Source organism: Muscardinus avellanarius, assembly GCF_963383645.1.
Source record: "Muscardinus avellanarius genome assembly, chromosome: 10".
NCBI lineage: Eukaryota > Metazoa > Chordata > Mammalia > Rodentia > Gliridae > Muscardinus > Muscardinus avellanarius.
The window spans coordinates 86,909,502-86,926,624 of NC_137796.1; the positions used below are offsets into that span (position 1 = coordinate 86,909,502).

Sequence of the window (17,123 nt, forward strand, 5' to 3'; positions counted from 1 at the left end):
GACGCCCAGTGATAGTGGTTCTTCTTTTTTTTTCTTCTTCTTCTTTTTTTTTCTTTCTGTCTAAGGGTGGCGACAAAGCTGGGAGGAAGGCTCTCTGCAGATTCAAAAATGCTGGTGCGGGATGGGCTCTAAGAACAGAAAGCCAAGTGCCACGGAAACTGAGAGCGCCCCAACTCTACCGACGGAGTCCTGGAGGAGAGGGAGAACGGAAGCGATGGGGCTGCGGCTGCAGACCAGGGGCTGCACCCCGCTCAATGGCTTTGCCCTCATGCCTTGGGGGGGGGGTCTCCACCAGGTGGAGGAAGGAAGCCGGGGTGAGATGGGGAGTCCCCTCTTCTGTAGCAACCCAGAAGTCAGCCTCTGGGGTCTGAGGGTTGACCTCAGTGGGCAGTCTGTGGCCATAATGGGTTGAATGAACGGGGTGCGGGTGGAGGTGACCATTGTCCCAGCATGTCTCCTCTTGCTCTCTGATGCTGCCAAGATATCAGGAGGGCCACTGGAATTCCGAGATGGGAATGAATTTTATCTTCAGAGTTACTACTGGCGGTCGAAGCAAGAATTCGGAACTCCGGGCCATTTATTGCATTAGGAAACAAAAACCATTAAAGCATTTGAAGACAGCCCTTTTGTGTCCCTGCCAAGGAGGTGAAGTGGATTCGCAACCCACAAGGTGTGTGCGGCAACCTTGAGGTTCTTTTACTGAACTGTACTGTCCTCTGCCTCGGTCCTTAGGTCCGGATCTGCTGCGTAGAGGAACAGTCTGCCCGCAGGGCATGCGCATGCGCGGTGAGCTGCAACACAGTGGCTGGCTGGCGGGAGGCTGCTGCTACTCCATGCCACTCCGGAGGATCTGATTGGCCGCGATCAGCATGACGCTTATGATGAAGGCCATGGCGAAGGCGCATATGAGGCTCTTCCGGACGCAGGTCTGTCTGTTCTGTTTCTGGGAATGCACTGGGGTGTGGAACAGAGGGTGTGTGGGGGAGGGGAGGGGGTGGGGAGGACAGGGAAGAGAGAAAGGGCACAGTGAGACAGGTGTAGCAAGCCTGGTCTTCCTCCACCAGCATCACGTAGGCTAAGACTGCTCAAATCAAGTCATCAAGCACTTACCCCGTCCAGGTCTGAGCCTCACACTTTCTGCCAAAATGCATGACATGGTGAAACTTTTGTAACAGAAACCATGACGGATGTGGCTTTCAGAGTCAGGTCTGAACTTTCAGATGTAATAAGAGCTACAGTGATTTGGGGAGCCAGAAAATCAGTAACATTCCACACTGAATTTTGTAAACAGCCTTGTCCACCCATCACCCTGTTCATTTCCGCAGCAGACACCCATGGAGCGAGGTTTGGATGCCCCCCCACACACACACCTGTGTGCCAGGGTGGGGGCCACTTACCTTTCCTGGAATTGCCCTTGGTTGACCGGTGGTCACAAGACTCTTGAGTGACTTCTTATGTTCTTTAGACATACACACAATGCCTATAGAGGTGGGTCCCTGGGCGAGCAGCAGCCACACCGTGAAGGACTTAACAAAAAAGCAAAATCTTGACCAGAATCGCATCAGATCTACTACATTGGTCTGGGGGTGGGTCCCAGTGATGTGTTCAACCAGCCTCCCAGGTGATTCTGGATCCTCCTGAAGTTTGAGAAGTGGTGACAATATTCTCTGTGAGCCGGACCAATGTGGAGACAGGGGGGCACAAATTCTTCCAAGGTTTTCTGGAAGCACGGGGTCCCCATGGCCCCAATATCTGACTTTGGCCATGGGGTGTCTTCTTACTCATTTTGTCATGCCTGGTCTCACACTATCATTTTCAGAGACTATACTTAACTAGTACATTGTAATTATACATCTTTGTGAGGTTCAAGTTTATATAAAGGCCCAGGTCTTGGTATGACTCCCATCAGGTCCCACCCTGCTACCTACCCCTCTCCAGACATAATTGCTAGGTTGGCAGTGACACCTTTACACATGGGCACAGGGTAATAGGAACTTTTTCTTTCAACAGTTCTTCCCTTTCCTTCTCTCCACCTCCCTCCATCACCTTTGCTGGTCACTCTCCTCAAGTATCTGAAGTCCTTTCCCCCCCCTATTTTCTCTTTAGCTTCCGCAGACAAGACCACCACACCATTGTTTTTATAAGGTTCATGTGAAATCATCTGTAGGCGTCGTAGAGCCGGCTATGATGATGCACACCTGTACTTCCAGTACTTGGGGGGCTGAGGTAGAGAATCCCTGGTTCAAGACCAGCCTCAGCAACTTAGCGAGACTTTCAGCAACCTTGTAAGACCCTGTTTCAAAACTAGAATAAAAAGGGCTAGAAAAGCCGGGCGTGGTGGCGCACGCTTGTCATCCCCGCGCTTGGGAGGCAGAGACAGGAGGACCGCGCAGGTTCGAAGCCAGCCGCGCGCGCTGGCTTAGGAGACCCTGTTTCCAAATAAAAATGTAAAAATAGGTCTGGGAGTGTAGCCCGGAGGTAGAAGGGCTTCCAGGAACCCCAGTACCACAAAAAAAAAAGGGCTAGAAGTATACCTTTAATGTAGAATGCCTCTGAGTTTAATCCTCACTAACACGCACACACACACACACACACGCACGTGGATGCATCCATCACAGGTGGGTTGCTAATATGGGAAGCAGGGAAGTGGAAATCAGAAGAAAGAAGTGTTGAAGTGCGCTGAGGGGAAGTGAATCTCTTTCAGATGTTACTTCTCAGAAGTTCTATTCTGACCTTGGGATTTCTTTTCTCATTTCTTTTCCATTTTCTGGACACCTCTCCTCCTCGCTCCTTCTCTGTGCTGTCCTTTGCTTTGCACGAGTTCACCGCACAGCTTGTGTGTTCACGTCCTAGAGGCAGGCTGCAAGACATCTACTGGACCAGCAGCACCAGCACTCTTTAGGAGTTTGGTTCTCATGGGATTCTCAGCCCCACTGCAGAATCACTACATCAGATCTCTGGAGTGGAGATGGGGAGTTGTGTTTTAATAAATTCTTTATGGGATTAGGCAATTTCCAGCATTTCTGATTCAGTAGGCCTGGTGGAATTTGAGTTGCTGGGCACAAGAGGGGTGTGTGTGTGTGTGTGTGTTGTTGTTGTTGTTGTTGGGGAAGCTGTTTTTTAAACCCTTCTATTAAAGAAGATTGGCAGCTGGGCAGGATGGTGCATGCCTGTAATCCAGGACTTGGGAGGCTGAGACAAGAGTATCTCGTGTTTACAGACAGCCTCGGTAGTACAGTGAGATTCTCAGCAACCTAGAGAGACCATGTTTCAAATCAAAACAAAACAAAAATTAAAAAGGGGCTGAGGGTATAGCTCAGAGGTAGAATGCCCCTGGGTTCAATCCCTAGTAACACACACACACACACACACACACACACACACACACACACACACACACACAGAGTAGATCTGCAAAAAGGAAAGGTCAAAGTAGGTCCATGTGCCTTTCAAGAACATTAAAAAATGTTAAATCTCAAGTACTTCTCCTTGCCAGTTAGTGACTCCTCTAAACTCCTGGAGATAACATGGTAGTAGGAAGTTGGCCATGTTTCCAAAGGCAAACAGAGCTTTCCCTGAGAGAAGAGGCCCCAAGGGCTGGTCAAGAGATCTCTAAAAATGACATCAAGCAAGAAGGCGTCTCTAGCAAGGCACACTTCACAGAAGGCCGGGCCCCAGCCCCAGCTCCAGCTCCCTCTCCAGAACCTGTTGATCATTTCTATCATCATCCCTAAGTCTCGTCCTGTTATCTTTAATCCTTTTGGATCCACTGGACTTGGGCTCCTCTTGGGTGATTTAAAGTATTTTGTGGTTCAGTTCTTGCCTTACTGATTAGGTCTGGGTCTTAAGTTCTTAGCCGGAGGAAGAACGCTTCCCTGGTGCAGAGATGGGCCACTCCCAGGAGCAGGCAAATTGTGAACCAACGCCAACTCTCAGGGAGGAAAAAGGGGATGGAGCTGAAGGAGGGAAGGATGAGTCAGTAAATGAGACGGGCCGTGGAAGTGGCAGATCATAGTGCTTTCCGAGGACTGGCTAATTTATTCTGGGCAGCTCGCCTGCATAGAAATGCACCATTCCCTCCCGAGGGCTGATGGAAAGCTCCAGAAAGAGCAAACTGTGTGACTGGGCTGAGGGAGGAAGATTTTGCCGAAGTCCTTCTCTGTGAAGGACACCAAGGAAAGGCAGTTACAGGCGACAGGATTATCCCCCAGGAGAGTAGCTGCAACTTTGATCTAAAAATCCTTCCAAGCTACGGAAGGGGAGAGATGCGGGAGGGAGGAAGTGCCCCCGGAGAATCCAGACCCGCGTTCTGCAAGCAGAGGGCGCTTCCTGCTCCTTCCATGGCCCTGGGAGCTCTGGAAAAGGTTTTCATTGGGGTCCGTAATTCCGGCTGTGTGCCTTGGTGAGAATCCTCTTGCACAGAATTCTGCTACCACTGTAAGTCCTGTGGCAAAGCAAAATGTCTGTCCTCAGAGCCAGAACAGAAACTGACTCATGATGATCTGACCTATTACCTGTGTAAACTTGTGGGAACTAATTCTTCTGGCCCTCGATTTCCTCATCTACAAAATGAAGGTAACAATATCTGTCTTGCTGTGAGGACTGAGGATTTAGGCAGGCTCTGGAATGTGTTGTTTGTGCCCAGTAAAGGCTAACTCCCTTTTACAAGCCTTATTAATTAATTTATTTATTTATACTGGGGATTAAACCCAAGCTATTTTACCTTTGAGCTACAACCTAGCCCTATTTTATTTTAGTTTGAAACAGCGTCTCGCTAAATTGCTAAGAGCGTCACAAAGTTGCTAAGGCTGCCCTTGAGCCTACAATCCTCCTGTCTCAGCACCCCAAGTACTAGGATCACAGGTGTGCGCCACCCCACTCCACTCATAAACCCTTTTAAAACTTCTATTTTTAACATCCACTTCACTGGGCTGGTCAACATAGTAGATAATTTTGTTTTGTTTTGTGTGGAGAACTGCAGAGTGGCAAATCTCACACAAGCTGGGTGTGTTGTCCTTGTCTGATAGAGGAGGAGCCTACCGCACCAAGGTCATTTGGCAAAAGGTGCAGGTGGTATCAGAGCCCAGGGCTCACTCTTGTACCTCAGTTCCAAACTTCTGCATAAATTCCTCTTGATAATCTGCTTAGTTTTAGAAAGACTCAGAGAAAATATGCCTCAAACACGTGATGTAGCTGGCAGAAGAATGACCTTGTTTTCATGTGTTTCTTGATAATAATTTAAGGCCTGTCATTGGCCCTTATGTATTTGCATTGCACTATATTTTTGTTTATTTATTAATCCTTAGTGTGTATATATATTTTCCTTGTGATCAGATATAGCACGTCCCCTGAAGTGCTCATGTACTGATGTTCAGAGTTGATAGAATTAAGTCATGAGGGTTGTAGTGGATTTACTGGGTGGTAACCTAGGCAAGTAGAGTGTGGCTGGAGAAGTTGGGTCCCTGGGTGTGTGGCCTTGGGGCTGTGCTTGTATCTTTGAATCTCCCTGCTTGCTGGCTCTCTGCCTCTAGCCTCCATGATGTGAGAACAGAGCTCTCTCTCTCTCTCTCTCTCTCTCTCTCTCTCTCTCTCTCTCTCTCTCTCTCTCATTTTCCACCACCCTGCACTGAGATCCACAGATAGCAGCCTTACATGGACTAAACCTGAAATCTAAAAAAAAAAAAAAAAAAACAACAACTGTGAGCAAATAAATCTTCCTTTCTCTAAGCTGTGTGGTCAGCTTAGAGAATGTTGACTGAGACATTCCCTAAGGAAATGGCAGGTGAGCCTGGAATGAACTCTGAGCCATGGGCCGGTGGCCAAACCTCCCTGGGCCTGTTTCTCACTCTGTAAAAGGAGCTAATGAGAACTGCTCTGGCCATCAGCAGAACAACTTCAAATATCAATGAGCTACCCCAAGAAAAAGCCAGGTTCCACTGTAAATTACTAGAGAAACACTAGGTCTCATTCTTGTGTTCCCCGAGGATGGGAGTAAATGCTAGTGCTCCTCCCGTTCCCTGCAGCATCTGGCACAGGGCTGAGCACACCTCAGATGCTCCTAACCTTTGCTTTGGTCCTCTCCCATTAATTCATCCCAAACTGCTGCTAGACGCACCTTTCTGGAGCAGTGCTTAGTATGCATTCCCACACCTGCATGCGGGAACAGGGCTCCAGCCCAGCAGGAAGGACTACAGCTCCCTCCAAACCACTTTCCCTCTTCTGCTTCTTTTCCTGGACCACCCCTGTGCCAGACTCAGCCCTCTCTGTAGGAGACTCCCCTTTTCCCATCCTTCCTCTCTGCTAGAGGCGCCCTCTGTCTGACATTCTCTTTTATTTGGGGTCTGACTCAGAGTTACTATTTCATGAGATCATCTTATTCCCAAAGGACTGACTCCTTTATTTTATGTTACTTCTTTTTATTTTTCTTAATGGTGTAGCTCTTCATATTTATTCATTTTTAACTGAGATAGAGTTCACATACCATAAAATTCACGCTTTTAGAGTATAAATTCAAGGTTGTTTAGCATATTCACAAGGTTGTGTAACCATCACCGCTCCCTAACATGAGAACATTTTTATTACCCTTAAAGGAAATCCCATACATGTTAGTACACAACTTTAATTCCCCTCTCTCCACAACCCCAGGCAACCACCAATCTACCTTATGATTCTATAGATGTACCTATTCCGATGGTCACCTGAACATGTCACCTGGGTACTTTTACTCAGCTCAGTGTTTTCAAGGTTCATATACATTGTATGTAGATTGCTTTTTCATTTTTTTTGCATGGAAATTATATTCCATGGCATAGATAGATCTATTTTATCTATTCATTAGTCTATGGGCATTTGGGTTGTTTTCACTGGGGGACTCATTCTTATTCTTATCATGGTACTGGGGATTGAACTCAGGGGCATTTTACCTTTGAGCTATACCCCCAGCCCTATTTGGAGTTTTAAATTTTGAAACAAGATCTCACTAAGTTGCTGTGGGCCTTGCTAGATTGCTGAGGCTGGCCTTGAACCTGCCGTCCCCCTGACTCAGCCTCCCAAGTACTTAGATTGCAGGCGTGCGCCGCTACGCCCAGCTATTTTGAAGCTATTATGAATGATAGAGCTGTGCACATTTATGCAAAAGTTGTTGCATGAATATATGCTTTAATCCTTCTGGGTCCAATCCTAGGAGTCAAAGCACTGGGTCTTATGGTAACTTTTTGTCTAATCTTCGGAGGCGCTGATTCCCTTTTGGATCTCACTGAACAAGACGATGCTGCTGGTAATCGTGGCCCTGTCTCTCTTCCCGGTAGGTCTTTGGCACTCTTTTTAGCACAGAACTTGTCACAGTAGAGGCCAGAAACTATTTGGGGAGAAAATGTGAGCTGAGGGAGGCTGACACAGGAGGATGCAGAAGCGGAGTGTTCTGTTTTCCTAAAAACTCCGGCAGGCTTGTTAGCAAGCTCCGAGCCTGACAGACTGTGGCTGCTTTGGCGGGACCTGGGTTTGGAAGCTCTAGTGACAGACTGTCTTCCCCTTCTTATTTTAACGGCGATTCACACTGTTCCACTCTTCAAATGGCAGGCAGTGGCTCTTGGATTGTCTCCTAGAGACAGTGGACAGCACAGACTCTGCCGCCGAGCTTCCGGCTCACCCTGGATATGATGGTTTCATACTCCCGCTTGCTCCTACCTTGATGTTTGGAGACAGGGGGCTGCCTTTCTGGCTCCCAAAAGAGGCAAATCAGAATCGTAGCAATTCTGAGTCATTGTCCTGCGGCAGGTCTGCCCATGTGATATTTTGGGCAGGGATTTCAAGGTCCAGGGATATTGCCGATAAAACAGTATCAATCTTAGCTTAGGTGATTCTCGCGATAAGTCAAAACTCCCGGGTTTGGAAGCTATTACTGCTCTACGATCCTTCCAGGTCTTATATTTTATGAGTGGATGAGACTGGCCTTTTACGTAGGTGAAAATGGAACTAATTAAAAGGCCGTCCTAAAGGAAATCTTCTATACCTCCATGAGATCGGAAAATGCCCAGGCACCCAAGGAAGACCTGAAGTTAGAGATGGAGGTTGTGACCTTTAAGGGAGACAGCAAGGCTGTTGTGCTTTAGGATGCTTTGGTGAAGAGGAAAAGAAGCTACCTCAATGGTGGGGTGGGAGTGATCCCTTCTCTAATCTGTCTCTGTTTTCATGCCTCCTCCCAGGTCGGCCGCACCTGGGCAGCTCTGCCTTGCTGGCAGGTCTCACAGTGGACCTGGTGTGGAAGCAGGCCTTGTTCTGGACTTAGCGGCCCTTCCCTTTCTTCAGATAACAAAATGCATCTTTTGTTTTGAGGATCACTATCACTTCGTCTAGTGGAACTCTCCACCAGGACTTCATCTTTTTTACTATCACAAAGCAAGTAGTCCAAGTGTTATTATGGTTTGGATATAGAGGTTTAGTCCATGACCAGCCGGCTCCAAGGCAGAAACACCTTGGCGGTAGGGCGTGGCAGAAGAAAGCTGCTCACAGAGCCAGGAACACAATGAGAGAAAGAGGGAGGGAGAGAGGGAAAAGAGAGAGCGGGAGCGAGAGCGAGAGCGAGAGCGAGAGCGAGAGAGAGAGAGAGAGAGAGAGAGAGAGAGAGAGAGCCAGCCAGAGGGAGAGACCAAGGACAGATAAAGTCCTCAAGGGCACATTCCCAGTGACTTATCTGCACCAACCCTATCTGCCTACACTTACCACCCAGTAAGTTCATTCAAATTATTAATCCATCAAGCCTGCATGATGGTACAACCCCAGGATTTGGGAGGCTGAGACAGGAGGATGGGAGGTTTGTAGGCAGCCTCTCTGTAACCTATCAAGGCCCACAGCAACTTAGGAAGACCTTGTTTTAAAATTAAAAAGTAAAATAGGACTGGGGTGGGGTGGGTGTAGCTTGGAGGTAGAGCACCCCTGAGTTCAGCCTCCAATACCAACAAAAACAGTAATCCACCAATAAGTTTATCCACTGATGAGGTTAGAACCTTCATGCCATCATTTCCCCTCTGAACATTTTTGCATTGCCAGCACCTGAGCTTTTCAGAGTGATATTTTATATCCAAACCATAACACGTGGCCAGTTTGCTTTGTGACAGTAAAAGAGGTAAAGCACTGGAGAGTTCCACTAGACCAAGTAGTTTCCTTTCTTGTTTGTTGCCCGTGCTCACCAATACGTTAAGCTTTATTCTACCCATTTTCATGAGACAGGTCATATCCTAATTCTCATTTCATGGATGAAGAAATGAAGCTTTCCACATTTCTTTCAATACCTATACAAGTGAACAAAAGATAGTGGTGGTGTGGCGGGGGGGGGTCTAAGCCGGGCCTGACCTCGGTGCAGAGCCAAAGCTCTTCGCCAGCTTTGTTTTTGTGTATTTATCAAAAAGACATTTCTGGCATCTTGGAATCATATCATTCCTTGGAAAACTCTCCTATGAATTTGTAGTTTCTTCTCCAAACAGAAGAGACATTCTCTTTTGCCTGAAGTCCCAGGTCTCTTCAAAAACTGTCTCCTGTCTCACCGCCGGCCACCGGCCTCAACGCCACATTAACCTCCTGTGTCTACCCAAGGAGACAGGTTTTATTTCAGGAAAGTCACTGCACAGGCAAGCTGGAAGCAGATGGCGGGGGTGATGTGCCATGCCCTTTCCATTCCAGCGGACATGGATGAACGTGGCCAGAAGACGGGACAGCCTCCCCATCCAGATGTGCACTTGATGGCTTGATGGGGATGCTGTGACCCCGCTGGGGGTGACCGAGCTGGGGACCTTGAATCTGGTCCTATAATTCTTTCTGACCTTCTACTGAGCCCAGAAAGTTTTGAATCTAGATCTGCCCAAGTTTTGCATTGAATAGATAAGGAAAAAAAAAAAAAAAAGATCCAAGCCAGGCGTGGTGGCGCACGCTTGTAATCCCTGTGCTTGGGAGGTGGAGACAGGAAGATCACGCAGGTTCGAAGCCAGCCACACTGGCTTAAGAGACCCTATTTCCAAATAAAAATATTTTAAAAAATAGGTCTGGGAGTGTAGCCCGGAGGTAGAAGGGCTTCCAGGAACCCCAGTACCACAAAAAAATGAGAACAAAAAAACAAAAGATCCAGAGAAGCTAAATGACAGTTGTAGGGTCGCACGGTCGGTTGGGACAGATCTGGGGACAGAACCTCATGCCTGTAGCCGAGAGGTCTTTGGGGGCTACCCGGCCTGCGCTGCCTCCCTTGACGTTTGTCTCTCTTGTCACTCGCACACAGACGCCGCATGGCGCAGAACAGCCGAGCCTTGACTTTCACAGCGCCCATTTATTCCCCGGTTGATTTCTCTTTCTTTCTCTCTCCCATGCATGTTTTTGGAGCGTCTAGAAAAATCTGACAGCTGGTATTCCATTTAGGGACAACACTAGAGGGATGTGTCTTGAGAGGGCTCACACACCATCTCACGGCACTTCTACCCGGCTTCCAAATATAAAACGATTTCCTTGGCAGCGGAACAGAAAAGAAGCAAAGGGGACAAAAGGCCACCTCGTGCAGAGACTCGGGGACACCCAAGCAGCAAGCAAATGACCTGGGTGACTAGTGAAGGAGCCACGGTGGGCTTTGTCAGGGAGACATGGGTTCAAACCCTTAGCTGCTATTTGACTTTGGACAAAGTCCTGCACCCACTGAACCTCAGTTTCCCCATTGGTAATCACAGGAGCATCAGAACTGATCTCCCAGGGCCACGATGAGGGGTCATTCCAGCATATTAGCACGTGCCTGGCACTTGACAGGATGTTGGGCAGTTTTCTTCTACCCTTCTACTCTTGATTTGTATTAATATGAAATAAACACTAAATATACTGGGCAAGTGTTCCAAACTTAATAATATAGCACCATGTCTTAAGAACATTCTAATGAGGCTCTGATAACAGATGGATAGATGATTCAATCACAGGACCACTGAATTCTGAATATGCCAGCAACTGGGACCAAATAATAAAATACAAATTTGTCTCCCAGTGGTACTGAGCTTATGTTCTCCAGAAACGAAACATCTGGTGACTAAAAGTAGTCTAGCTGGAACAAAATATCTTAAAACCCTCTTATTGAGCACGGGTGGTGAATGGATATTGTGGATAGATCCGTACTCTAGTACCTAATCCAGTATGGTGATTGCTGGCCTTTTTAATTTTCTGAATAATTAGGACACAAAGATCGATAACTGACATTGAAATACAATGATCACAGCTTATCCTTTTGCGTGTGTTATGTGTGTATGTGTGCGTGCACGTGTGTGATATTAAGGATCAAACCCAGAGCATTGTACGTCTGCGTTATATCCCCAGCCTTATTTTATTTTTTCATTTGAAACAGGATCTTACTAAATTACTAAGGCCCTTGCTAAGTTGCTGAGGCTGGCCTTGAACTTGCGATCCTCCTCTCTCAGTCTTCCAAGTACTGGGATTTGAGGTGTGTGCCACCAAACCCAGCACAATTTATTCTAATAAAGAAATCTCAAGGACTGGGAGTGCCTGAGAGTAACATTCTCCATAAAATAGTCTCATTGGACCGAGGACACATAGTGTTCTAACTAATAGATGACAACAAAGAATCCCTGAGTGCAGTGGGGTGGAGTGACCCCCAGGCACAACACGGCCTGCACAGAATGAACACCTGCTTCCTTCTGGATGACCTTTCACCTGGAGGTCAGGTGAGATGAAGGCCAGGGCCGCTGCAGAACCCTGTTCAGGTTCTTCTAGTCTCTTTCCTGACACCCCACATGGATTTCTAGAGATTTCTTTTAGTGCCCCATGAGACTGATTGCCACACGTGATGTGGGCCTCTGATTTAGGGTTTTATGAAGTAGCCAGGAAAATTTGCCCCCTTTCTATCTTGGGGTTTCATCTCATTTCCTCATGTCCTTTCCTAGGGAAAACACAGAAGAGTTACTGCTTACCTAAGACTCCAGGGCCCCGCCTACCATAAAGGTAAGGCAGCTGGGTGAGGCTGGTGCACGCCAGGACTTGGGAGGCTGAGACAGGAGGATCACAAGTTTGAGGTCAGCCTCGGCAATGTAGAGATTTTCAGCAACCAAGTGAAATTTGTTTCAAAAAACAAAAACAATATAAAAAGGGCTGAGGGTGTAGCTCAGAGGTAGAATGCCTCTGGGTTCAATTTTCAGTAAAAAAAAAAAAAAAAAAAAAAAAGGTAAGCCAGACTGGAATGTATGAAAGGTTGTGTGTGCCGGTTTGTGTTGGCCTAAAAATCAAGCAGATAAAGATACAAAATTTAAACTCACGTGAAAGCTAAAAGATGGATGCCCTACAAAACAAAAATCTTTTTCGTCAAAAGTGCTACATCCACTGAGCTTGGTGACACACTCCTATGATTTCAGTACTTGGGAGGCTGAGACAGGAGGATCATAGGTTCACCCCTCAGCAACCTAGTGAGACCTATGCTGAGATTCTATCTAACCCCAATCAGAGTGGCAAGCATAAAGAAATCAAATAACAACAAATGCTGACGAGGATGTGGGGAAAGAGGAACTCTTTTACACTGTCGGTGGGAGTACAAAGTAGTTCAGCTGCTATGGAGATCAGTGTGGAGATTCCTTAGAAAACTGGGAATGGATCCAATATATGATCCAGTTCTACCACTCCTGGGTATGTGTCCAAAGGGGTTGAAATCAGAGAACTGCAGTAACATATGCATACCCATGTTCATAGCAGCACAATTCATAATAGCCAAAAAATGGAACCAAGCTAGGTCTCCATCAACAGATGAATGGATTGCAAAATAATGGGAAATACACACAATGGAATTCTATTCAACTATAAAGAAGAACAAAATCATAGCATTTGCAAGAAGATGGAAAGACCTGGAGAGCATTGTGTTAAGTGAGATCAGCCAAGCACAGAAAGAGAAGGGACTTATGTTTCCTCTAATATGCTCAAACTAGGGAGCACTGGGGATACCAGAAGGATGCCAGATAATGGAAGGGAAATCTCAGCAAAGCTAGAATGGAAAGGTAGGAGAGGAAGAAGGCTGAGGTTGATTAATGGAGGAGCTACATCTGAATATATGTAAAAGTATGAATGTAGCATGGTCAACCTGGACACTCACTGTTGAGAGGGGGAAGGGGAACTGGGGTGTGAGAGAGGGCACCAAGCACAGTCTAAATGTATGTCATTTTCCATATGTTCCACATAAAAATAAAATTAAAAAAACAATAAAAAAATATGGCTTGGGATGCAGCTCAGAGGTAGAATGCTCCTAGGTTCAATCTTCAATAACAAAAAAACGCCACATTTCTTGAGTCCCCAACCCATTTTTTCCCTTTATTCTTCCATTCATGTAGAAGAAATAAGAGATATTTTCTAACTTATGAACAGAATCTGAATGCCTCTTAGTAAAAGCACCTGACCCAAGGTTTAGAAAAACAAAATATGGATCTCCTGTTAATTAACTGCTGGTCCATTCCATGTCACCCGTGCCGCCCACAGCAGCATCTCCAGCCTTTCCCCAGACTCAGTCTCCACCCCAGCTTTGCTTAGCTGGAAGCCATCTATGTGGGCATCTTTAAATTCCATCTCTGCTTCAACATGCCTTTCTTTATCCATGTTCTTCTTCCCTGGCTCGGAGTCAGATCTCCGAGCCCTCCCCTCCTTCTGATGGCAAAGTCCACTTCCTACACTTTAGCCTTTTAGCTCCTTCTGCAATCTTTCCTCTCATGCGAAATAGGGCAGAATTTCCAGACCTCACAGCTGGCTTGCCCTGGGCTGGGGCAGAGAGCCCAGCTTCATAGGTGAGCAGCGGACTGTGGCTTTGACTTGACTTAGGGGAGCTCTAATGAGAGGAGGAGGAAGGATTGGCCAGGCAGAGAAGGACTGGGTGGGGCTGGTCTGCTCCTTCCCCTCTCACTAATCATCTAGGGTTATGAGCAGAATTAAAGAAGGGAGAGTTTCTCCAGGCGTGGTGGCCCACACCAGTAACCCCAGTACTTGGGAGGCTGAGATGGACACTGCAGGTTTGAGGCCAGCCTCGGCAATTTAGCGAGGCCCTCAGCAACTTAGGAAGAACCTGTTTCCAAAAAAAAAAAAAAAAAAAAAAATTATAGCCGGGCGTGGAGGCACACGCTTGTAATCCCCGTGCTTGGGAGGCAGAGACAGGAGGATCGCGCAGGTTCGAAGCCAGCCGCGCGCGCTGACTTAGGAGACCCTGTTTCCAAATAAAAATGTAAAAATAGGTCTGGGAGTGTAGCCCGGAGGTAGAAGGGCTTCCAGGAACCCCAGTACCACCAAAAAAAAAAAAAAAAAAATTATAAAAAAAGCTCAGAATGTGGCTTGGAGGTAGAATGCCTCTGGATTGAATCCCAAGTGCCAATAAAAACAAACACCCCCCCCCCCAAAGCTTTGACAAGAAAATATGCAAAAGTGGTCATCGAAGTCATGCAAGGAAATAATTTACTAATTCCAAATAGTGTTTCTTTTGCAGAATAGGAAAATGACTTTAAAACCACTTAGCACAACGTCCGCCACGTATTAATCACTCATCCCCACATGGCAGCTGCTGTCAATATTGTGTGTACTAATCATTAAAGCAGACCCAGCGATGCTTCTGTCTGGAAGACCCTTGGCTGGCTCTTTACTTTATTAATATATGAGCATTTGAGTAATAAAAAGGAGCCGCTTAGAATTTAGATGACTCTCCTGTGTAGCCTGACCTTTCCTAAATTACTAAGGCTGGTGACATTTCTCTGAAGAAAACAGCAATTCACAAACAAAGGCTCTCGTGGAAAATGAGATGCCCGGCGAGACCCTTTCCCAATCATTGGAGAGTGTTTGCAGGAGTGGGGGGCCCCGAGCCCCAAATGCTCTCCCTGAGCTCACCCTCGTCTGAGTCTGAGTCTCCTGGGAATGAGCTGGGGCAGGGGTAGGGGTGGGCAGGCCTGCTGTTTGCCTAGGATTCAGTTTAACCCTTTTCCTCTCACCTTTTCTTATTCTCCCAAACTCCCTGCCTTTCCTGCTAGAAATGGTGTTGGCTGTGACAGTCCCATCCTGCCCCTGTGTTGTGTGAGGCTCCAACTCCAAAAACAGTCACCGATGCCACAGTCAAAGTGTCATAGCAGAGAATCCAAGGAAGCTGGTACTGGACCACACTAGGGTTTTAGGTAATATTCACAGCTTTTATTGGGGAGTGGAGAGCCAAGGATGGAATCCAGTGTCATTCTACCTCTGAGCTGCAGCTACAGCCCTTGTTTAAATTTTTTTTTTTTTGAAACAGTGTTTTGCTAAGTTGCTGAGACTGGCCTCAAACTTGGGATTCTCTTGTCTCAGCCTCCCAAGTATTGAGATTACAGGCATGTACCACTATGTCTGGCTGCTATGATTTTTTTTTTTGTAATGGAGATTGAACCCAGTGGTATTCTGCCTCTAAGGTATACCCCCAGCTCTTTTTATTTTTCATTTTGAAACAGGGCCTTGATAAGTTGTTGAGGCTGGCCTTGATCTTCCTGTCTTAGCTTCCCAAGTACTGGGATTACAAGCACGTACCAACATGTCTGGCTGTTATGATGTTTTAATGTAATTTAAAAATTTAGCTGGTTATGGTGGCGCACACTTGCAATCCCAGTACTTGGGAGGCTGAGACAGGAGGATCGCAGGCTTGAAGCCAGCCTCAGCTACTTAGTGAGGTTCTCAGCAACTTAGTGAGACCCTGTTTCCAAATAAAGAATAAAATAGGTCTGGGAGTGTAGCTCAAAGGTAGAAGGCCCCTGGGTTCCATCCTCAGTACCACACACACACACACACACACACACACACACACACACACACACACGCGCGTGCGCGCCATCTGTCTATGAGAGCTGTTAAAGCAGCTCTGATTTTCAAAGTTGAGAAAAGAGATTCAATTATTTAGCTTCTTAGAACCCTCAGCTGATTAGGAGATAAGGTAGGCTTCCTCCCTCCTCAAGTTTTTTCTCATGAGCCCAAGAAAAATGGCTTTTCATGGGTCTCTTTTTGACCTTAGTAGAATCTTATTTATTCTCTGATTGGGTAAGTTCATGAAAGGACACCATCCCCGGGCTCTTCTTGGTCCGTGCACTCTGGGAGCACAGAGGTTATCCATCCCAAGGATTCTGTGAAGTAGGTGTAATTATCCTGACATTTATAGATGAGACAACACGGAGAAGGTCCACCCCTTGCCCAAGGTCACCCAATTAGCCAGTGGACTTGGTCCAAGTTTGCCAACAGCTTAACAGGCTCTTCCATCCCCAGTATAGTCAACCCCCACCCTCCACACGGAGCAAAGGCAAATGCCACCAAGCCACACCACCAACCTCAGAACCAGCCACCACTCCGGAAGGAATTTGGCCAAAATGCAGAGTGTGCTGTCATAAGAAGAAAACAGTTACATCATTGGCAGGAAAATGGATGGGACCAGAAAATATTGTGCTAAGTGAGATCGGCCAAGTCTCAGAAGGCCAGTGGTTGGGAACTAGAAATAAAATGGGACGCAGATGGGACTTAAACTACTATGGAGAGAGACCTGTAGAGTAGTGGGAGGGGCTTGGGGAAGGGAGTCAGAGAGAGGAAGAGGGAGGGTGGGGAAGGAAGCAATTTAAACAATATGATGGCAGCCAGCAGTGATGGCATAGCCCCGTGACCCCAGTACTTGGGAGGCTGAGACAGGAGAGGTTCGAGGACAGCCTCAGCAAGTAGTGAGACTCTTAGCAACCTAGCAAGGTCCTGTTTCAAGACAAAAAATTTAAAAATTGGCTGGTGGTGTAGCTCAGAGGTTGAATGTGCTTGGGTTAACTCCCAGTAACACACACACATACAGTTAAAAAAAAAAAAACAACTCTGATAATATGTAAAGATATTCCTACCGATTTCACTAATCTGTTTGGGGAATGAGGAAGGGGGAGTTATGAAGGGAAATAAAGCCAAGATTACGATCGGGTATATTTCTAGCACATTGAACCTCAGTATGATGTATAGTTGCAATGCACTAATAAAATAAAAATAAAAAATGCAGAATTTGGGGAAAGTCGAAATAAAAGAAACACACCGCATCTTTGCAGAAAAAGAGCTCTGAACTCAGTCCTGTATTTTTGCCCATAGCACAAGGC

The 17,123-nt window shown here is 46.7% G+C and overlaps 1 protein-coding gene across 1 annotated transcript in view; it reads right to left on the minus strand.

Moving 5' to 3' along the window:
• Window positions 1-826: 826 nt before the first annotated feature.
• Window positions 827-17,123, minus strand: part of CALN1 (calneuron 1) — a gene marked incomplete at both ends in the record, with an annotated part of 508,467 nt that continues 492,170 nt past the window's right edge. Inside the window, one exon of the mRNA XM_080704208.1 lies at window positions 827-954. Coding sequence (XP_080560334.1) covers window positions 827-954 — 128 coding nt within the window. The remainder of the gene's footprint in view (window positions 955-17,123) is intronic.